General features: G+C 40.9%; 1 protein-coding gene across 21 annotated transcripts in view; it reads right to left on the bottom strand.

Moving 5' to 3' along the window:
• The window catches only part of MBNL1 (muscleblind like splicing regulator 1), a 190,710-nt gene that overhangs the window by 30,026 nt on the left and 137,455 nt on the right, over positions 1 to 23,229 (bottom strand). For 20 of the 21 annotated variants that reach the window (XR_004901242.1, XR_004901243.1, XM_036017566.1 and 17 more), the window contains 2 exons: positions 9,662 to 9,832; positions 128 to 328 (listed from right to left, as the gene is read on the bottom strand). Coding sequence is in view for 19 of the 21 variants with exons in the window: in XM_036017566.1 (XP_035873459.1) it covers positions 128 to 328; positions 9,662 to 9,832 (372 nt within the window). In the remaining 2 variants the exon portion in view is untranslated. Of the gene's footprint in view, positions 1 to 127; positions 329 to 8,574; positions 8,683 to 9,661; positions 9,833 to 23,229 lie in introns of all 21 variants that reach the window. The other variant, XM_036017578.1, reaches the window with a different exon arrangement.

The following is a 23,229-nucleotide window of genomic DNA, read 5'->3' as shown; positions in this document are numbered from 1 at the left end:
TTAAACCACAACCTCTGATTTGAATTTTTTTTAAAAATTTATATAAAAAAATTTTATAAACAAAGAAATAGCACACTTTGCAAGTTAGAATGGAGTACATATAAAGAAACCAACGAATTATTCGTACCTCAAGTCTGTCTGTCCGCATTAATTTCTGTGCAGCAGCTGCAGCAGCTGCAGGAACAGGGACCCCAGGATTCCCTGTAACCAGCATTGGTGCAGTCGGCAAGATCTCCGCTGGAACCAGGCTCGGGGAAACAGGTCCCAGGTAAGGATTAAAGGCTGCTGATGCATTGGTGGCTAAGCTTGGTGCAACTGAAAACATTGGCTAAAAAATGAAAGGGAAAGTAAAATTTAATAGGAAGGTCTTGGTTGAAAGTTGATATCCTACATTATTCCATCTGCCCACCCATCCACCCATCCATCTATCCCCAATCTATTTTTCCTTTCCTCCCTCCCTCCCTCCCTCGCTCCATTTGATTCTGTGTTTATTTACTTTCATTCAGGATAATGAAGTTTCTTAAAAAGCACTGATCAAATCAATGTGGTTTTTTTTTTCCTGACATATAACAGGTAACATACCATGAAATTTCCCACTGAAATTTTAAAGCCTGGGTTCTATAATACTTGCAATTTCTTAATGAACAACAGATCAACTATTCAATAGGGAAACTCCCTGTGGTTGCCCAATCTCCATCTTTGTCCCGATTCAACCCTAGAAAATATCTTCAATAATTGCTCTGTCAGACGTACTTGAAAGATCTGTTTACGACTGTTAATAGGTTGCCAGTGTCCTATTACCTGGAATAAGTAAAGCAGAGCTCTCGGCGGATAACTGAGTTTCACAGTCGATGTAAACTGTGAATAAATCTCACGGGATAAGTGAAAGGAGGTGATGGCACCGTTCCTTTCGAGCACACAGGGTAAAGTGTTTGGCATATTCACTTGTTGCAGGCTTTCTGGGGAAAATATAAATATTCCACCAGCCTATCACACCCTTGTGAGCTGTTTAACAACAAACGCACCATACTGGGGGGAACCATTCGGAATTGTGAAGTCTGAAACAGAACGCTTCTGACGAAGTGTTACAAGACTATTCGAGGGAACACCTATAGCGGCACTAAAGAAAATGTGCCAAGGTCAGATTTCTGCCAGAAATGTTTTCATGGATATACGAGAACGGTTTCTATTTGTTGATATAAAAATTGGTGTATCAGGAACTCTGTTCTTGATAGACTAAATCATTTCCCTGAAATCTACTGTAGCACTTTTCCAGGTTTAAAAGCATAATCTAGCACAACAATTTCTCATCTTATTGATGATAGGTGTTTTCAACTTCTTATTTCAATGGAGTTTCAATGCTTAAAATGTAATGCCTTATATAATAATGTTTGTAACCCAAACACAAAAACTAATGGACAAAATAGGTCTGCTCTTGAAGGAAATTTTGAACAATTTATTTTCTTTTACCCTGTGGCAAGGAAAAGAATCATAGAAATTTTTGTAGAATAAAAGGCACATTACAATCTGGCTAATTCTTCCTTCTGATAGGAATGAGATGTTAGATGATCCCAAGTTTGTACAGTATTCAAGAGAAATTTGGAGTAAGTGGTAACACAATTAAGATGTATATTACATAAGTGAACCTTACAGCTCAAAAAAACATGTTAAAATATATACATTTCTTTTAGCTAGTCCAGCCCTGACATATCCCGTATCTGTAAGAGGAAAGCGGAATCCAGGTACTCCCTTTTCCTCAGGGCAGTGGTTCTCAACTACCGGTGATTTTGCCTCGCTGGTGACATCTGGCAAACCCTAAAGACATTTTTGGTTATCCCAGCTGGGGGCTGGGGGCACCATTGCATTTAATGCATACAGTGCAAGGATGCTGCGAGGTGCCCTGTGACACACGGAGAGCCCCTTACAGCAAAGATTTACCCCACTTCAAGTGGCTACAGGGCTGGGGCAGAAAATCCCCGTCCTAAAGAGGCACTCTTCTCTCGACCTCACAAATTGTGTTAGAACAAAGTCTCTGCAGCTCACATACACAACTTTACTAAGACGACCATGAAACATAGAATATATATTATATAATTTGATTTACTTGGGAGAAGGAAATAATATACCATATTTCTCCTGATACTTTCAAGTTAAAATAACTATGCCTGCAAATGCGTTGGTTTCAATGCCACAGTTAACTGCCCCGCCAGGCCGATGGCTCTTGGTGTGATGAAGTGGCCATAAGTGACACCTCCCACCCCCACGCCCATCCCCACTCACAGCAGCTACACATTGACAACAAGAAACATTCCAAGTGTTCCAGACAGTCACAATCCATAACCTGTCAGAAGCCGGGGCCCAGGGCAATCTCTGCCCAACAACAGTCACTTGAATAGCAGCTGATTTTATGCTGCTTCACTGTCTACTGGCTGCCAAGGTGGCAGTCAGACAAGGATCAGCCTGCACAGTGGATGCATGTTGAACTTGGATTTCTACTCTGAAACATTCAGGTAAAACTTACCCTGTTACATGCTCTCAGATACAATATGTGAAATTTCATTTTTCACATATTGGCAAATCTATTTTTTCTATGAGATAGTTAAGAATTAGAGGAAGTTTAGCATTGAAGGCTAAAGACTAGTTTAGAATATGGAGAACAGATACCAGGTACTACCACTTGTTACTAACAATTAACATGTATTTCCAGAGGCTGCATTTTTAATGTATACTTCAGAAAGGTACTGAGATGTTTATGTCACTACACAACTCACTATAATTGTGCAGAATCAGAGGTCAAAGTAACCAACTTATTTGGAGGTAAGAAAAGCATTCGATTTTAAGAAAATAAGATCAGTGGCCAATAAAATTCAGCTTTGTTAAAGCTCATTGAATAAAATAAACATAATCCACAAGGCATATAATACGGTCGTTGCATATTACGGAGAAAAGAATATTTTCATTAGATAAAAAATATGGATCTCATTAACTGGCAGTTTTTCCGTGGATTGTTTCTGTAGAGTTGTCACGTGAATTGACTTCCCGACTTAATTCAGCAAAACAAATTCAGATCTGATGAATTTTAGGACATTCTCCTCGAGTGAAACCTGCAGCAGCTTTTAAAAATCTGAAACATCAACTATTCAGCAAGCATTATCTCAAATTGTTCCCTCTCCAGATAAGTAGAGCTATTTGCTAAACAAGCAGGCAATCAATAATAATAGCTCTATGCTTTGAAACTTGATTCCCAAAAGCTGCTAACAAAAATTTTTCAACATTACTTTATTTCTTTTCAGGTTTTTGTAAATTTGTTACATCCCTTTTTCAGAGCACCTTGCTGGAGGCAGGGCACTGCTGGACCCATCCGTGCCCTAATCAGATTAGTAAAGAACTTGAACTGCTGCTCTGGCAACTGCCCAGTCCCCAAAGCGACCCTGCACGCAGAGGCTCTTGCAGACTCACCAGGACGGATATTAACGCGACAGTGTTATCAAGTAGCATCCTATTTTCCCTGAAGTATCCACAGGATAATGTATAACTGCATAATTGGTGCATTTGATACTAGCTGCTTCCCTGTAATAATTATTTAGGTATCTTGGTTTCCGGAAGGCGTAAGGAAGGTTGGCTTATTACTGTCTTTTTACCCTGAACAGAGAAAAGCAGCAAGTTCGCTAATGCTGGTACTTTTATGAGCTAATCATGTGTTTGTTTTAAATGAGACACCCTGATTCCATTAAGGTAATCAGGCTTTATTATAAATGAAAATGTTATTTAAATGCTAATTTAATCATAGAATGTTACACTATGACCCTAGTTAAGTGTGAGCAAACACGATTATTAGCATAATTCCCTCTATTTATTGTGTGCCAGGCACTGTGCTAAGTGCTTTACCTATGTTTTTGTACTTAATCCTCGTAACACTGGAGTATAAACGTCAGAGGACAAAGACACACAAAAACTCCATTGCTTTTGTTTTAAGAAGGGGTTGGAGGGGAGATGCCTGTTTAGGAGGCTACAGTCCCAGACCTGGAGCAATGTCTGGCACACGGCAGGGACTCCTTAAATATACCATGGACAAGTGCCCGAGTGAGTGAGTGAGTGAATGTGTGAATGAGTCACAGCCTGCTGGGTGGGCCTGATTAGTCCCATTTTGCAGATAAAGAAAGGGTCTCACAAAGATTATGGGCCCACAGTCACAGATGAGTGCGTGGGAGCTCTAGGATATGGACACAGGTGTGTCTGATTCCAGGGGGCTCTGAAAACAGTGGGTCTCAGTGCTGGCGGTCCATCAGAATCACCTAGAGAACTTCATATCCTCAACGCCCTGCTACACTCCCCCCATCGCAATCTCCGGGAGAGGTAAGTAGTAAGCAGCAATTTTTGAATGCTCCTGGATGATCCCATTTTCCTACATGATATGGCCCTCCACTACTATTTACGAACAAAAACAGGTGCAGCGTTCTGATTCTGTGTGAGGACTCTAAGGACACGTGTTTGCTTCAGGCTTTCTTCACCTGGACCCGGTTTTCCTCTGCGTTCAAGGCTGCCCCTGCCAGCCCAGTTTAGGTGAACTCCTAAACATGTTTCCAGGGCCAGGACTCTCCCTGCTGAAGTTTTTTCCCCTGATCCATCCACACTTCCAACTATAAACAGGCTTTTCCTGCCCTCAGCTCTCCTAGAATTCCTCACCACTCAAGTCTAGCACGTATCACCCCATCACCCACTGTGTGGCCTTGACCATCTCTCCTGCTCACACCAGACGGCCAGCTCTCAGAAGGCAGGCTTGCGTGCGTTTTGTTCATTTTGTACGTATCCTGCAACCGGCATCTACACAGGTCTTAAACGGACAGCACTTAGCGCACGCAGCGGTGGGTGTGCCGGGCCTCTCTGCCACAGGAACTAGTAGGGGCATTAAATAGTTCCGAGAAACAGATGTTTAAACATTAAAAAAAAGATCTGATGTTACTTCCTCTTCTTACTTCAAAATTTAATCAGTGTACCTGATATGCTTGTTAGAATATAATTTTTCTTTTCCTTTTGCAATTTTTAATACTGAATTTCCTAACCTGTCATGTTACCATGCTGTAATATTGCAGATATCAAAGGGGCCCTAATTAATTTTAAAATGTTATGTGAAATAGGACTTGTTTTGCAAACAATCTTGGCAAGTTTTAATAAAATGGAAGGAGTAGATGCAATAAATAATAGATAATTAGCCTCTACTGGGATTACAGAACACAAATTTTAAGTCAGATCTGTCAAGATGTTATGTGTGTGTGTCTATTTGTCAAGGTCAAAGTTGCACACAGTAAACAAATAAATCTTTTTTAAAAATTTAACAGAACAATCAAGATGTATAAAACCAGATTTCTGACTACAACTAGATTTCTTGCGCAACCCTGTACAGGAGCTATAAACAGCCTCTCGAAACAATTATTTTGAATACAAACATAAAGCCAAAAGCTAGTGAGAGTTATCCACAAATTCACATTATAATGCATTTTTTTCTAAGAAGATAACCTATAACTACCATCAAAGAAAGACTGTTTTAAAGTCTTTGTAAACTGCCTTGCTGACTGGGCAAGTCAAATGACTATTTGCCTTATTCTTAATTCCACTTTCTCAGTCCAGTTGGACTGAACATTAAAATGCAGAAGACTCACTTCTAGCTCTCCAGTTAGAAGAGTATCCACAACTGTGTCCAACCCTGTGATCTGGGGCCCATTCTCAAGCTGCTTGAGGAAGCACTGGCTCCTTGACTGAAGTGGGCAGTAGGTAAGAAGGGCAGATGGATGAAACATGATCAGGGGTGGCTGTCTGGGAAGCATCTCACCAGAAACACGTTGGGATGCAGCGGCCTTATCTCAACCACTCACTGGATAAACTGGAAGGTAAAGCACTAAAAAATAGTTTAAGACTCCTAGGTGTCCCTGGAAGTGTGACAAATGAGGAGTTCAAAGCTTTCAAGATCCAACTGCCAACAAGTCCTTGGAACACAAGGCGAGAGCAGACACGAGATGACAGAAGCAGCGGAGACGCTCCCAAGACTTTGGCCAAATCCAGTAACTCTGAATTCCACTGTCCTTAGACTACTTCCAGTGCATGGAATGCACAGGGAGTCTGACATGAGTTAGGAAACTCAAGACAGCTAGGTGTGTGCCTTAAGGAGAGCTGCCATCGGAAACTATGGATGACCGAGTCAACCTTTGTGAGCTCAGGGAAAAGGCACATGCTGGCTGGCTCTTGGAGGGCAGTGACAGGAGCCTGGAATCAACAGAATTTCTGAAAGATATCCTTCAGGAATGGACCAAAGAAATATACCAGATGCCTCCAAGTTGGGAGCCACAAGATGCAATCTATCTTTGGTTAGTTTATTTAGTAATTTCTTGTTTGATTACCTCTGCATCAGATGGTACATGGCAAAGTAAAAAAAAAAAAAGAAGAAGAATTTAAATAGCACTTAGGAAATAAATCCAAAAGTTTTATTTTTAAAAAAAATCTGGATAATTAAATACTACACGCCTTCCATTTATCTTCAAGTTACATAGCTAGTCAGCAGCAGGGCCTGCAGTCATGTTCATTAAACTCTCCAAACCTCTGAGTCTTCATCTACAAATGTGGTATAATATTACCTATGTTATAGGGCGGTTGTGAGGGTTTATGGTACAAAAAGTACTGAGTTCAGTAAATGCCTGTATAGTATTGTATTTGTCCCCAAAATGTTAATTCTTCTTTCTGATTCTTGGCTTGGTGCATTTCATTACAATTTAATAAAGTCCATAAAAACAGGAAACTCTCCTATAAATCCCTGCATTCTCCAAGTCGGCCTGGTGTCATATTCCAAAGATCTTAGATTTATGGCCCAGGCTCTCAAAATTTATGAGAAAATGAGAACCCAAACCGAGTGACATAATAGCAATTTCCTGGTCCCCGAGGTACCCTCGCGCAGCCCCTGGCTGCCGGTGCTAACAGTCTGATGAAACGCATCCACCTCTCGCCCCCATTCTCCCTGCCGTCTCTGCAGCTGGGCTGGGGCTCCAGTTCCGGGGGAAGGTAAACCACTGTGAACCTCTGCCTGCTTTTCTCATGTTCGGGAAACTCCCTCATTCAATTCTTTCACTCATGAAGCAACTTCTTATCTCTGCTGCATGCCAGAATCAACACTAGATACTTGTGCATCCATCAGACCTGGCTCACCCCTTGCCCTGTTCGTGTTCCTCCAGCTTCAGTGCGGGGGGGCCAAACTGGCTGCCCTTAAAAAAAGAGCACGAAGATGTTTCACCTGGGCGACCACCAGCCCCGTCACTGCTCGGATACCGCCGACACTCTGGACACCGCGGGTCTGCTCACAGCACCGCACCGTCTCCTTGGATGGCGCCACTAGCTGGGGTGAATCCCAGCTTACGCAGCGTTTTCAAACGCTGCCACCCGCTGCCATCTGTACAGGGACACCCTCTTTGAGCCGCAACCCTTTCCCACATTGGTCACCTGGCTGCTTCTAGCCCCGTGACATTATTCCCTATCTGTGTGCCCTGCATTAAGGGTCCAGTAGGCAGCTGGTGATGACCATCTTGTTTATTTCTGAATCTCCGTGTCATCACCCTCATCCAAACAGAGCTGACTACAGAGAGGACCAGAAAGTTCCAGGTGAGGTTTCAAAGGGAAAATTCCCAGATCAAAAGCCTTCTCGATAGCTCTTAAACCCCCAAATGCTGTAAAATTGAGTATTTAAAATGACTTCCACACTTATTACAAAATTGTCACTCTGCACAGAGTATATTTTTAGAGTATGATCTCACGATGCCTCTGGCAAAAGGGTAATTCCACATTCAAGTCTAGTCATATCAGGGAAAATGAACATAAAGCCTGAATGTGCTCACAGCTAATGAAAATTAATGCTTTGTCTAAGCGGAGAATTTTCCAACTAAAACACCAGAAAATGTGGTGATTTTTCTAATTGTTTCGGAAACCTGTGATTTAGTCATTTCCTAAACAAAGCGTATTTGTTACTAGTATTTCAGAGCCAAGAGCATAGATGTTGCTTCCAGTTTGTTCCAGGATTTGGCATGAGATGACCCTGGAAACGGCCTTGGGAGTAAAACTCAAGGACGAACTCAGTAAAGAAACTGCCATGACCAATGCTGTTCTCTGCAGTCTGGGACTCGTGCTGATCTCAGAGGTGCCCGCGTCACTGGGAGGCAGAGTGCGCTTGAAGTGTTTAAGTGGAACAATGTATCTCACACCGAGGGGAGATCTTGTATCAACTTAGGCAGCAGCTACCACAAGGATTTATCCAATCTTTGTATATGTGAGGGTCACATGCAACAGGATCGGTGTCCAATATTTTATGCTAGAGAGAATGATTCTACTTAAACTTTTTTTTTTAAACCAAATGGAAGAGTTTGTGCTATCCCAATGGAGACATGTGAAAATCAGCAGATAATCTAAAAATAAATTTAAGATACCATATTTTAAACTGAGCCCAATAATGGAATATGAATATATATATATACATATTCATACACATATGCATATATATCAGGTTAAAACAGACAAAGAATAACAATAGTCTCTTACAATTGTATAGTATTGATCATTGGTATCACTGCCAATGTGATATGGAAATCCCTCCCACCTCAAAATGCAATCCATCCCTCTTTCTTGCAACGATTGGTGCATGAAGTTCTAAGAGAGAATAACAATTATATTGAGTCCAGGTGTTAAAATGTATTCGGAAAAAAAATTAGCACACATGCTACATTACCCCCTACGACTACATACAAGGTAGTGACAAATTATTGACAGATATATTTTTATCATTGCAAATTCCAACATACATTTAAGTACAGAATTACCGTATCACAATTAACATCAGAATACCTTTTGCAACCTAAAACTGATATTAATCTCTTATACTTCTATGAATAAATGTGAATAAAGATTATTAAAAAGTCATTTATGATATATACTCTCCAAAAATCCAAATAAATAAATAAGCATGTGTGCTTCGACTCAAAAGTTACTAACAAATGCTGCTCCGTGCTCATTACATTGCTATGACCACCTGCAGCTTATAAAACTTAGGTCTCTTCTAAAAGCCTTTGATGTTTCTGCCTCTCCTGATGACTTCTCCTTTTATTAGACCTCCAAGTCAATGACATTGACTCACTACTGTCATGATTCTTTCAGTATTAGGAACAACAAAATAATTTCAGTTTATGTTTAACAGAATAGCAAAATCTCCTTTTTAAGAAAAAGGAGGGAAGAAAGAAAAACATGTTTTCAGAATTAAAGATGACACTGGCCAATTATTACTATTACCATTAAAGTAGCCTGAAAATGCACACTGACTAGATGGATGAGTTTTGAGGACCCTTTTAAAAACAAAAACAAAAATTTACAAGTGAAAGTCATAGGATTTAATTTCAAGAAAAAGTTGGGGGGGGATAATGCAAATAATGCAAATTTCCCCACGATTTACTGAGAAGATGAATAAATTACAGTGTGAAAACTGTTTCAGGGTGCGACTCATAATTTTGCAAGAAAGTGCTAGGCAATGAGCACTGTTCCCTGGGTCACCTGAATGAGCGCCACCACCACCCTCACACCGAAACCGAGCACTTGGAGTCGCATACTTAATAACCAAGGATGCAAACAAGCTCACCACGGGTTGTAACGGGGCACCAGGCATCATCGCATTGGCTAGTTGCATCTGCTGGGCCAGCATGGCCATGTTCTTCTGCTGAATCAAGTTATTGCGCCCATTTATCTCCAGCTGGGTTTTTAAGTGTGGGGGTGGATGAAGGTATTTGCAGTTCTCCCTGGAGCAACGACCCTGAAACACAAAGGCAGAAAATACCTTAAAAAGGAATAAAATAAGCAAATCTTAAAAAGTAATAATAATGTAAATCTTACCACTTGAATCTGTCTTGGAATTTTTATACAACGTATTTATTGTCCATATCACTTTATAACACATGTAACATAAGTCATGGATTCACCCCAATGCATTACAAAAATAAGGTATTAAATCCTTGGGAAAGTTTTAAAGCTTAAAAAAAGTTCTTTTATTTTAACATTAGCACTATTACATGAAGATGCAAGCTGAAAAATCTACAGATTGCCAGCATAATACTAAAACCTACAATACCAAATAAAGAATATTAGGATCCTTCCATAATATCTTCTGGTAAAGGTTAACGAACCCCAAAGAATCATGAAGTTTTACCACCTATTTTTATTCGTGTTGCGTTCTAAAGGAACATGCTTAGAGGGCTCACAACACACAGTACCTTCAGCAATGCGCCTTCACAAGTAGCTCATAACAAATAACATTTAAATGACTACTAAGCCTTAAAAGATATTTACAGATGAAAAGAAAATTCCACATGCTCCCACTGTATACAGAGATTAGCAAGTACAATGAAACATTGGTGAAAAAACGTAGTAGCATTGAACCTTTCAAAGGTAAAAGTGGTCTCCATTGCCCACATACCACAAATCAATCAGAAATAAACACATTTACCCACCGAAACATTTACAACATAAAATAAGTTACTATAAAATAAGAAATGTGAATATACTTTCCTTTGGGGAGGGTTCTTTTTATCAAAAAGCACATATGAAAGCCTGTCATACGCAGTAATGCACAAGGGACTGTACCCATATTATTTCAATATGCTGCCAGGTCATATTGACGGTAACAGATCTCACCCATGACTACCTTGAGAACTTCTTTTACCAATAATTCTAAGTAGAACTGTTTGTGAGGGTAAAAGAAAGATTTAATTGAAGGCACCCACCACCTTCTTGCGCTTAAAATCTATTTCTCATAGTTTGACCTTTTACTATAAATTGAGGCAGAAAATTGAGCTTAAACTTTGTGATGAAATCCAAAGATTCTAATTCCAGTGATCAATTTCTAGCTTGTTTTGATTACGGTTTTTAAAGAATAATTTTCTACACAGAGTGAATATCTTAAGGATACTGCCTGGTACTTGAACAAGCCTTACGTAGCAAAGCATCACTAATGACGCCACGTTTTAAACCAGGAGGAAGCAGAGGACAGCAGCTGACAGCAAGGACCTTGCAGGCCTCAAGACCGGGCGTGGATCTAGCGATCTCACTCATCAGCTGTGTGAATCACATAAAATACTAACTGCTGTAAGCCTCGGGCACTTTATCCATCTCAGAATTGCTCCATAACCTCCACCAGAGGTTTATTATGAAGACTGAAGAAGAAGGTAACGGGTAAGCCCCACCCCTGCCACTCGTGGCGTGCCACTCTCTGAGAGAGGTAAGGATCCGGAGCTGCCATTACCACCCCGCACCCCCACCACGTTTTAAATCGTCCAGGTATGTCCAACCAAAGAACACCATTTGAGCATGCAGGTATTTTATTGTCACTGACCCATTCGCAAATGAAGTAAAATTGAGGTATCTATAGCTTATTCCATGCAACACCACCACGCTTGGTATCTGCTGAGATTGTGAACATGTTCCTAGCTTAAAAGCACCCGACGCAAAGCACCTATTACAGGAACAGCTTTTAGAGTCACACAGAACGGCGGGCCGGCGTGAATAAGCTCAGGGGGGATAGTCTGATTTCAAGGTCATTCCGTCGAAGCCTCCCAGAGAAAGCCTGCTTTTTCCATATGAAGAACAATCTGGCCCGAAGAGAAATGTTTGTTCTCCACATCTCCACATCATATTTCTTACTGAGATCGGACTTAAGTGCAGATTAGCAGGGTTATGTTCGCCCCGAGGATTCGGTGACTGTCATTCACTCGGCTCAGTTTCCATAGCTGCACAAACAGCACAGAGGTAGCGCTAGTCGGGAACCAGGCCTTGCCAGCACTAACGGCAGCTGTCCTGGGGACTTCATTCGAGTGCCTCCCTTCACACAAACCACCTGGCCCCCCTTCCTACACACACAGCCCAGACTGAAACACCGAAGGACCGAAATCACATGTGTCCCCCACACATCCTCTGTCAATGCATCTCAAAATTTTGAAGAGAAGCTCAGACCTTTGGTTTTCTTCTTGTGTTTGCTGCCTCTAGTCAGGAAAAAGTGCCATTCTACTACATTTCTCACATGCTATCCTTCTATGCCCAGCTTGACCTGATTGCATCGGAGCCTCACTTTGAAAAAGCGATGCCTCTAAGAAACAACTGAGTGTACTTTTGAAAAAGTATACAGATTACAAAGCCTCTCCCACAGAGAGCTTATGGCAATAGATCTCGGGTTATTCTGATAGAGCATAAAACACGACACAACAAGCTCTGTAAAGCCACATGAATTTTTCATTGCCATGCATGGAAAAAATAACAGAGTAGCCTCTGCAATTAATATTAGATAAACTTAGCTTCTTGGGAAATTCAAAACTTGTTTAATGGTAACTGTGCTGCTGAATAATTGCGGTCTGACAAATAAAAAGGTCAAGAATAACGTAGAATAAACATCCTTTTCTAGAGGACTGCCCAGAGCCCCAGGGAAAACCACAGGCAGCCTACCTTCCAGTGAGATCTAAGGTAAACACGACATCAGTGCCTCTCCAGGCTCATCTGTCCGAGTTTGCAGCACCCACTCCTCAACGATCATTTGCAGAATGAGTGAATGAGCACTTCTTACAAAACAATTAAAGATGAATTCTATTCTAACTCTATTCTGAAGACAATAAAGATAACAGAAGACAAAACACTAAATCTAATACCAAACTTTGATTTTGAGTTGTACTAACCAAAGGGCACATTGATTCAGAGACCAGTAATAAAGCTTGCGGCGATCAAGGAAAACGGCTACAGGTTTGCAAGTTTCACCAGGGCAAAAAGCAGAGTTGTGTTGAGATCGGCATCCTCAAAATCTATACAGCGATAATACATTCTAAAAATCCAAAACCAGAAATTCAAACAGTATCTAGCACTTACTTATGCATATTTTTGTACAGAAGCTTACTTACTCTAAATCATCCGGAGATTTCATCTCAAGATATATTAAACTGGGCTGTTAGGATTAATGCAAAAATATAAATATAAAGAAGCTCTTACTCAGTTTTGATTGCTATGAGTAGTTCCAACTAGTGCCATTTAATTGTACATTTTATCAAATGTAGCTTGGCTCAAATGGCAGCTTGGATACCTACTTGCTGCGTGACCCTGTGGAAGTTACTTAAATTCTGTGAGTGGCCAAACCTTTTCTGCAGAATACTAACAACATCATTGATCTCGCTGGTGACGTATGAGGATTGAGCAAGATAGTGGGTCAAGCTCATACGTGGCTCCTGGTATAACAGGCTATCAATAAGTATTATTTTTCTCACTTTCCTTAGGTTCTCAGGCAAATAATAGGCAGCAGCTGCTTAATTTAGCACCATTCCTTATTCAAAGTGCTAAAAATTAATACCAGTAGCAAAACACAGAGACAATGCATATCTGTCATCAGGGATAGAACACAAGAGCTACCGGCCCTTCATCATCATTCTGTGCTTGCCACACGCTAAGGAAAAAGGCCGTTGTAACAGTGTTAGGTTTCTGTGGTTTTTCTCCGTTGAGTGCACTGAGGCCTTTTCAGTGAGCTGCGCACATGACCAGCAGGCCACTGGGAAGAGCCACAAACACCTAGACTCCATTCAAGAAGGCTTTTTATAGGTTAACTCAACACAGATTCCAAAGACATCACTGTAATGCATGATCTGCATGCTTTAAGGGAACGGAGCAAGTTCAATAATATTGATCCAGACTGAGTCCATTTTTCTCTAATAAGTTTTCTGCATCTATAAATTAGAAATAACCTGGGTAAAAAAAAGTCAACGCTTTCCACTTGTAGTCTTAAAAGCTTATATATGGCCCCTAACGGTCATTTAAGAGATCAATTGAGCAAGTCCCCAATTTCTGAAGTTACAAACTACTCAACTGTGAATTTCAGAATTTTTTTCATTAGCCTTTGAAATTGGCGCGAAGCTTGTGATTCTAACAAGGGAAGATGTAGCTTGAGATGAACTGTTTGAGCTTAAAAGTAAATGCCTTGTTAATTCTTAAACATTATAGTTTAATAAAGTACACTTGCTTACACAGAGTACATATGCAAAAATAATGTGTACGTGATATATATAATGAGATAAAAATTGTAGAATAAACATAAAACTGAATGAAACTACAGATGGCAATTTAGAGATACAGAAAAAAACCCTATTTCTTAGCTATTTTAATATTTAATTAAGAACAAGTTAACGATCAAAAATAAAACATCTTACTTAGAAGTTGGCCAAACTTAATAAACCAAAAGAAGTTAAAATGCTATTTTAAAACTGGAAAGACTAATTTTCCATTTTTAATTATACTTTCTCCATCTAAAATAAAAGGAATATTGTGATGTATGAGGTCAGAGTATAAGAAGACATCTTATTAAGTTGCCAACGGTAACTATGTGGTAGGATTATATTGCAATAATTACTGAGTCATATTTGGGTAGATTCTGGAAATAAAAGCGCAATGAAAAAATTGCAGGGGTACAAGCTTATACTCATATAGGACTTTTCCAACTTTCCCTGGAAATGCTGGTTTTCTGGTAGGACCGTTCAATCTGCAACCATTTATTTCAACAGTTAAACAAAAACTAGTATTTTCAGGAGGACAATTGGGATATGCAGGGGGTTTTGAAACACTGTCTGAAGATATGCATTGCTCAGATACGGGCCGAAAGCTCTGGCAAAGGAATTTGGTAGCTCCCTGCTGAAAATTCTTACTTTTTTTTTCAATTAAGATGATGCAAATATCTCAGAAAATGTTTGTCAAAGTGGGTGGTGGGGGCGGCAAAAAACACTGGCAGTCAAGAAGTATTGTTTCATGCATTTCCCGAAATGGTTTTTACGATTCTGTCATGCTTTTAAATCAATTCCTGCATCAATTCCAATAAAAAGGTGAATAAATTTCTGTAAATGGTATTTACTTTAAAATCGCAAGTACCTAGTGATAGGAAATTAATGACAGTTTTAAAGGCAATTAGCTCTAAGAAAAAATACACCTTGTGCATACACAAACATGCACACATACACACTCAGTGCTCTGTTTTCATTTAGGTGAAGTTTGATTAACTCTAGGAATTGCAGTTTAGTAGCTTTTGCAAATCTTGAAAATAAATTAATTGCTTCTAACAAACAGTATGTAGTACCTCTTGAATGTGTTATTTCCTTACAATCTCATTTCCATGAAAGGCTTATGCCAGCTTACAAAACCAACATGCATCCCAAAAAGAAGTTCAAGGTTTCTCATTGACCTTATGAGCCAGTAAGTCTTGGCTACAAGGGCTGTTTTGTGCATTGTAGGATGGTTAGCAACACCCCTGGCCTACGAGATGCATGTAGCACTCCTGCCCTCCGTTATGACAATTCGGACTGTCTCCAGATATTGCCAAATGTCCCTGGGGGCGAGGCAAACTCATCTCCAGGTGAAAGTCAGCCACTGCTTTATAACTAATGGAAGTTAATGAGGACTGACTGCATTAGTCTGTTAGAGCTGCCATAACCAAATACCACAGACTGGGTGCTTCAAACATAAATTTCTCACAGTTTTGGAAGCTGGAAGGAAGTCCAAGATCAAGGTTCTGGCTGATTTGGTTTCTAGTAAGACTCCTCCTGCCTTACAGCCAGCCAGCTTCTGGATATTTCCTCACAAGGCCTTTCCATGTGCATGCCCAGGAAGAGGGGGCAAGCTTCCTATTACCCCTTGGAAGGGCACTGATCCTATCAGATCAGGGGCCCACACTTCTGTCTTTAACCTTAATTACTTCCTTCCAGCCCCAACCTCCACGCATAGCCACACCGATGACAGGGCTTCAACAGAGGAAGTGTAGGAGGACGCAAACGTTCAATCCATAAAAGGGACACATATAAATAAAAAACACTAACCCCAAATTATTTGTCAACAGCTGTCAATACTTTCACACTCACATTTAAATACTAAGATATTTTACTCTGGGAATTTCCTCAAACATAAGATAACAGATTCACACTATAAAACTTGACTCGAAGGAGTTAGTGGCTGGCAACTTATTTGCTCTAATTTTGCCAAATAATAGCTACAGTCTGTAAAATCTTTCTAGGCATGAGCATGTGAATGTCAATGTTGGATCATCTTCCTTTTATTTAAAATAAAAACAAATAAAGACTGTAGTATATCAAAGAGTAAGATAATTAAATTCCAAAATCATATCATTAGCTCCATTCACTTATTAACTAAAATACTAAAGATGTTGGCTTTTTTTTAAGGGCAAGCAACATTTTCCTGCCTTTACTTTCCTATAGAATGTTTTTTCAGGATTAAAAAAAAAAAGTCAGCAATATACACCCTCCTTTGAAAGAAAAGTTACTGAGAAATTTAAGTGGCCAGAGAACTCAGAAAAATATTTAAAGATTTCTATCATTTGGTAGAAATTGCTAAAGTAGTCAAACCAGACTTTTTTTTCCTTAGGAAGTCTCCATGGTGATTTCGCTGATTTGATGTTATTGCTTGTTCTGTTTTGTTTTACAAGTAGTACACTATGCAGTATCATAAAAATACATAGTATATACACTGTGAATAAATCAATGCTATGTATTTACTATATCTAAATAGTACGGTACACTCTATGGCATTGACACATCAACAGTAGTTTTCCTATTCAATTTTCTCAAATAGTAAGGCCTTTTAACTCAGATACATGGGAATCTTTTCTCTTGAATCATTTTCTATTTTTAATACCATGGCACCCTTGTACTTGTTTTAGAGTTTTTTCATTTGGAAAGGCTAGAAAATCTGTAAGATCATCTTTAAAATCGAACAGTCCCTCTGTTTTAATTTCCTCACTGGCTTTTCAGGTGACATGCAGAACAAATGCTCGGCATCCCTACAGAACGTGAAGAAAAGAGCTACCTGCTTTAATCTCGCTGGGCAATTACTCTCCAGTCTCCTAACCTTAACGTGAAGAAATACAACAACATGGATCAATATTTAAAACTTAAATTTCTAGGCGCAAATTGCTATTTCCCCAATCAACATAACATCGGGTACCTGAACCTCAGTTCAACACAAGACCTGGGAGGATTCTCTCCTACCAGTAAGAAAAAAGCAGCAGAAATTTATGAATGTGTTTTCATTGAAATAGTCCTAATTTCTTTCAATTACTTATGACAGACACAGAATGCATTTTCAAGTGAAATACAATAAATGGCAAATTTAGGTTTCTTTTTTCCTTTCGTGATCCCAGAAAAAGTTCATATTCACATATACACTGTGGAGTAACAATTACTGAGACGGCTGGTAGAAGAAAGGAAGAAAAATACAAACTCACATACACACAAACTATTAGGTTGAAATATGTGATTTTTACTCTGGCCTTTAAGAATGTAAAAGAAAAAAAAAAAGGAACAGATTGTTTCATGGGCCTTAAACATTTTCTCATCCATGTCCAATTGGATCCCTAGCAAGTGATTTTAGGTTCGGCTTTTCTACCTGTTTAAAGAGTCCTCTCTAGTAATCAGTGGGTGTTCTAGGCACTGTTTTAAAGAACATTTCCTAAGTTTGATGAGGAGGATTCTTGAACATTAAAGCCAATAGTGACATTTACGATGACCCAAAATAAACTCAATGCTGACGCAATGTCGATGCACTCGAACTCAAACATCGGGATACTGTGACTTTTTTTTCCCAGAGAACTTAGAAGCTTTCATTGCACAACTCCCATTAATCATCTTGAAAATGGCAAAACTGAAACTCTACACATCTAGATAAGTATTATGTAATGCATGAGAGTCGAGTTAGCTGCTGCTGAGGAGGAGGAAAAAAGAGAAAAAGGCAACAAATCACACACACATTCTGGTTACAGAAATACCACCCCTTTCTTCAGCAGCTTTTGTCTGTGACAGATTAGATATACACACAACTGTGACAGCAACAGTTATATCAGCATACAATTTTAGCTGATAGTCATCTGAAGAAATCTTAGCCTCCTCGGGGAGGGCCCACAGAATCATATATTTAGAGTTGCTTGTTACGAGATGCTGGAAGAAGAAAAGGTCTCACTTTTTCCTTCTGCCCATGGCCTGCTCCACTCCCACAGAATCCTACAAAAGGGCGTAGCCGTCTCCGATGTGCCATGAAGGGTTTAACTGGCACCTACTGCTCACCCCTCCCCCTCATTCCACAGTCTTCTAGGCTCCAAAGATGGGTCTGGCCAGCATCCCTGAGCCAAACCAGAGTCTCCATGACCTTGTGAAAGCCCAGTGACATTTGGTAGGTGCCAGCGTCATTAAACAGTCCAACATTTGTTGGCTGCTTTTTTATAGTGTCATAAAATTGGAAATGCCAGATCACTATGTTTCTTTTTTTTTTTTCGTTTTTTCAATTGCTTCATTTTTTTTTTTCGGTACAGCAACTGTCAGACTTCAAAACTGTTTGTAGCAGAAACACTTATGAAGTTTTATAGCATTCAAATCTGACACTTTTCAGTCTTGGCTAATAATGAAAAGCCCTAAGGTTTACATAATAAAATTCAGCGCTCTATTTGTGGCGCATACCTTTGAATTGAGAAATACAAAATGTTTTACAAATTGTACCCAATTCATCATCGCACCATTATTAGGTGGATTACAGCGTGACTGTCTCTATTATATTTCTAGAGCTTTCCTGAGAATATAAAAAAAAAGGTAAACTTTGTAAGTTAAATGCACATAATTTTTTCCTTAAGAATTTCTTGCAAGATCTGTTTAATCAGTGCTTCACAGACCTACTCCAGCTCCTTGTGCGCTGACAAAGCAAGCGCTCTCCAGGGTTCAATGCCCCTTCAGCGTGCTCAGGGGGTCGTTGCCCACGGGTGGGCACATGACTGAGCCTGGGCAGTCTAACTACAGGGCTGACACTCACCACTGCATGCCGGAGGCAGGCACTCCACGGATGGTCCCTCAGTCAGTGGGCAACGTTCTCCTAATCACTGCTCACGCTAACAGCAGAATCAGTCCTAACCAATGGATGTTTCAACTACCTCTGAGTTGTGCAAATAAAAAGACGTTTCCCAGTATAAGCACCTAATTTTGGAGAAGACTGATCTATATAGTATTTCCAAAATGTAATGGTAAAAAAAATACATTCTCTTATAAATTTCATTTTATCTGTCATTCTTTTATTGTTTCCTCAGCAGCACCAGTGTTACAGGATCAACGGATCTTGTCTACTGAAAATAATAATAATTTGAACTCCAAACAAGTTAAAATTGTGCTTCACATTATCCACTGGAACAAGAGCCTGAGTGAGACAAGAGGTTTCTCGGACTATCTGTGGATTCCACCAGCCTGGCCTCTGGGATTTGAATATAGCACAAATATATATATACACACACACATATGGTGTTTTTATATAGAAAAATATATAAAATGAAAAATATAAAGTTAGTAATATGGAGAGAATGGTAGGTTTTAAGGGGCAAGCACTTTATTATGAAAGGAACAAGAAAAGCAAAGGGGTGAAACACTGGTGAAGTCAGCTGATGCATTCGCACCTGCTAATCAGGGGGGGTTTCACTGGGGGGCACATCAGCCTCTAGGTTGCCTTCAAAGGGCCGAATGTAACTTTAGGACTGTATACATGTAACTAACTACTCCTTCACTAGGGGCAAGGAGCTCAGCACTGCCCCCGGGGTAGAAGCAAGGTGCTGGGCTGGTTAAACAAGGTGGAGGGCTGGATTCGACCCACGGACCTTGTGTTTGCTATCTGTGTGCTAGATCCTACAGATGCCTATAAATATAGGAAAAGACACCCTGTGTTTACAGACCTAGAAGGATAATACAGTATTAGTTATGATACATTTATAGTATTGTGAAATGTTTCAAGTTCATTGAAACATTCAATATTTCCCATTGTAAATCTTCCATCAAAGTCTACTAGATGGGGCCGTGGATATTATATATCTGATTAGTGCTTAAATAATTTTCTAAACTGTAACAGATGTCCAAAATGTGGCTGTCAGTTCTAAACAGAAATCACTGCGTTATACTGCTCTCCAGTCTTTTAGAAAAAAACATTGCTTTTGCCAAAAATCAATTCTTTTCCCTAATTTTTCATTCAGACTCCTCCATAAACCTTTTGGAGCCCTAACTGAAAACAAATGTTGTCGCTTTCTGACCTCCCAGATCCTGCCTCCAGTCCAGCCATTAAGTGCTACTGCCTCACACAAACAACAAGGACAGAGCACGAAGAAAAGGTGAGGTGACAAAGGTCCTCACCACCACCGACCACTGTCTCCTTCAGACAGACCAACTTTGTACTTGAACACAATGTGCTCAATGACACGGGCTCTGTCCCTGTGCGGAAAGCGCTCACCTGCCCTGCCCCCCCCCCCAGCCCCATGACAATTTGCTAAAATTGCGCACAGCCATCAGCTCTGCCTCAGACTTCAGGCTGCAGGGAGGAGAAAGACAATTGGCTCCTGAGTCCAGAGCACATCTATTGGATGCTGACTGCAGCAGCAGAGGCAGGAAGGGTGGGGGAAAAAAATCTGATGTCGAAAACCAGTATCACAATACAGGTTATCTGAGCCTGTCTCCTCCTCTGCACCCCTCCCCCTCCCCCAGAGACTTCCAATGCCTTTCTAACACAGGTCCGAAAACCTCAAAGGAGCGACACTCACCAAAAGTTACTTAAAAATCGTCACTGGGACTAAAAGAGGGAAGTCTCAGAATTTTTAGAAAGAATTCATATGCTTCTAATAGCCTTGAATAGCTTTTATAGGGAAAGGATCCATATTAACAATAAACAAACACATAAATTAAAATAGCTGCCTGTAAGCTACAGAACTCTCACAAAACACCTGCAAGATGAGTTTCTAAGGCAGACAGGTATTGAAGCCATCACTTAAGCCTAGGCACTTGAAAAAGCTTAATCAGTGCAAACTGCTCTGTTCTAAACAGCAGTCAGGAGCTGCAGAGGGTATTCTTAAGTGATGATTTAAAATATAAAATATGGGGTGGGGGGCTGGAGGGTGGAGAGATTGAGCAAAAAAGAAAAAAAAGGAGAAAATACGCATGGGCAAGGACAACAGTGTGGTGACGGGCTGGGAGCGGGGGTAGGGGGGCAGTGGGAGGTAGGCAAGGGTAGAGGGTGGGACAACTAGTGACGGAAGGAGCCCTGATTTGGGGCAGTGAACACACAATACAGTGCACAGATGATGTGGTGTAGAATTGTGCACCTGAAACCTGTGTAATTTTGTTAACCAGTGTCACCCCAGCAAATTCGATAAAAAGAAAAACAAAAGAAAAAAGATATAAAGCATGGAGATGTTGGGCCTCACAGGAACGTCAGCCATGGCAACACTGTTTTTAAATAAGCCAGAGCGGGGACGTACCGGGGATCAGCACAGAAGGCTGTCACACGATGTTTTTCTCCTGCTATCATATCAACAACATTTAGGCTGAAAGCCCAGATCTGCGGAACACCGGGCTCGGGTGCATCAAGCACCGTGCCTGTGAATTTTACACTCTACCTCGGGCTAGCAGGTGGCTGCTAGGAGCAATAGTTGTTTTACCTTCCTTGGCACTCTGTCCTTGCCCCTGTCCTAATGGGGTCACCTGGCTTTACTGTGCATGGTGTACATGTCTTCGCCCCTGGAGAATGCCTCCAGGTTGGGGCTCGAGCCTCGGCCTTGTGCCCACAGCCTCGGCCGGGCCAACACGCTCATTACCTATTTGCCAAGTGAATGAGTCCTGACTATGTTTCAGAGTATAATATGTTCTGTCCAGTAACGCACTTCTCAAACACACCTTCTGCACCTTCTCCAGGACCTCCTGAGTGCCTACCCCCGCTGTACCCATTTCTCTCCGTTCAATTATATTTCTCTTTGCCGCCAGTCTCCTCTCCTGGGCTCCTATTCCCGGGAACTTCTTAGTACTGCTACCTAACCACAACTCTGTACTCCGCTGCTACCCAAATAGGAAATACAGTCACTTGTTGGCCGTATCTGTGTCCTTAGCATGTAAGCTTCTCACACACTCAAGCCTCAGAAATCTACACACTGAGAAATGCTCAAGGACTCAACATGAAGAGGCATCACAGCCCCAGCTGAATGGTCACATGGACCAGAATCAGGGAGCGGTTCATCATGCCAACTCTGTTATTCATTAGCAGTGAGACTTTAGGTTAATTAATCAACCTCACTGAACTGCAACTTCCTCTTCTGTGAAATGGAGGAGAAGCAAACCATCCTCGAGAATGATGCATTAAATGAAGGAATGAATACAAGGGATTTGATCATGGGTTGGTACTCAGTAAATTGAGATCACTGGGCCCCTCTCACTCTCCTTGCACTTTCTTCCCACCCCTGGAACCTGGCAACCCCTGCTTCCTGTCACCCGGGCCACCTCTGTAGACATGCTCCGAAGCGCCCTTTGCTCCTCCTCCTTCAAGCTCCCCTGGGGCAGGGTCCTTCTGCTCACCAATGAGTTAGAATCTCTTTTGATGAAAGAGCCCACGCTAAGCCTTAGGTGGCCGAGAGTGGCACACGTCGAGTCTGGTGGAAAGAACCCCTCTCCAGGAGCCTGGGTTCACTGAGGCTGTCTCACTCATCAGCTCTGTGACTTCACACAGACGTCCCCTCCTACCCCAGGCAGTGCCCCCCTATATGAAGCTGTGTCCATTCCAACTCCTGGGGGCTGAAGAAAGCTTTCCCGGTGCTCAAAGTCAGGATTAAGAAACTGGGCATCTGTATTTTAAAAGGGGTCCACAACAAAAGGGAATTATTTTCAAAGGTTACATCTGATGTTACGAGAGGAGGCCCTTTTCAAACATCGCTTTCTGTGGACACTGTGTCTTTCACTTCCCCTCCCTTCCTCCTCGTTCCTTTCTTGCCAGGAAGAATAAACTCACAAGTGAATTCAGCACCTGTCAAATTGTATTACAGATAATTTCTACAAGTCTGTCTACCCCTCTAGATTAAGAACTTGCTAAAGAAAGGACTAAATTTAATTGAGCAACTTAAGCATTTTTAGTAAATGTTTGTTGAATGAATAAGCAATTTGGAATCCCAGAGGGCACTTCCCAGTGTTCCAGCTCTCGCACCACTGCGACGACATTGGAGTGCCCATGCCCTTGGTCCTTAATCATGCCGCACATTATAAATAAAGAATTCCTACACTCAGCCTCCACCCCCAGAATTTCTGATTTAATTGATCTTGGCTGGGTCCCTGGCAAGCTCTCAGACGATTCTAATAA

This window comes from Phyllostomus discolor, chromosome 2, assembly GCF_004126475.2.
Source record: "Phyllostomus discolor isolate MPI-MPIP mPhyDis1 chromosome 2, mPhyDis1.pri.v3, whole genome shotgun sequence".
Classification (NCBI taxonomy): domain Eukaryota; kingdom Metazoa; phylum Chordata; class Mammalia; order Chiroptera; family Phyllostomidae; genus Phyllostomus; species Phyllostomus discolor.
This window is presented reverse-complemented; position numbering and strand designations above follow the sequence as displayed.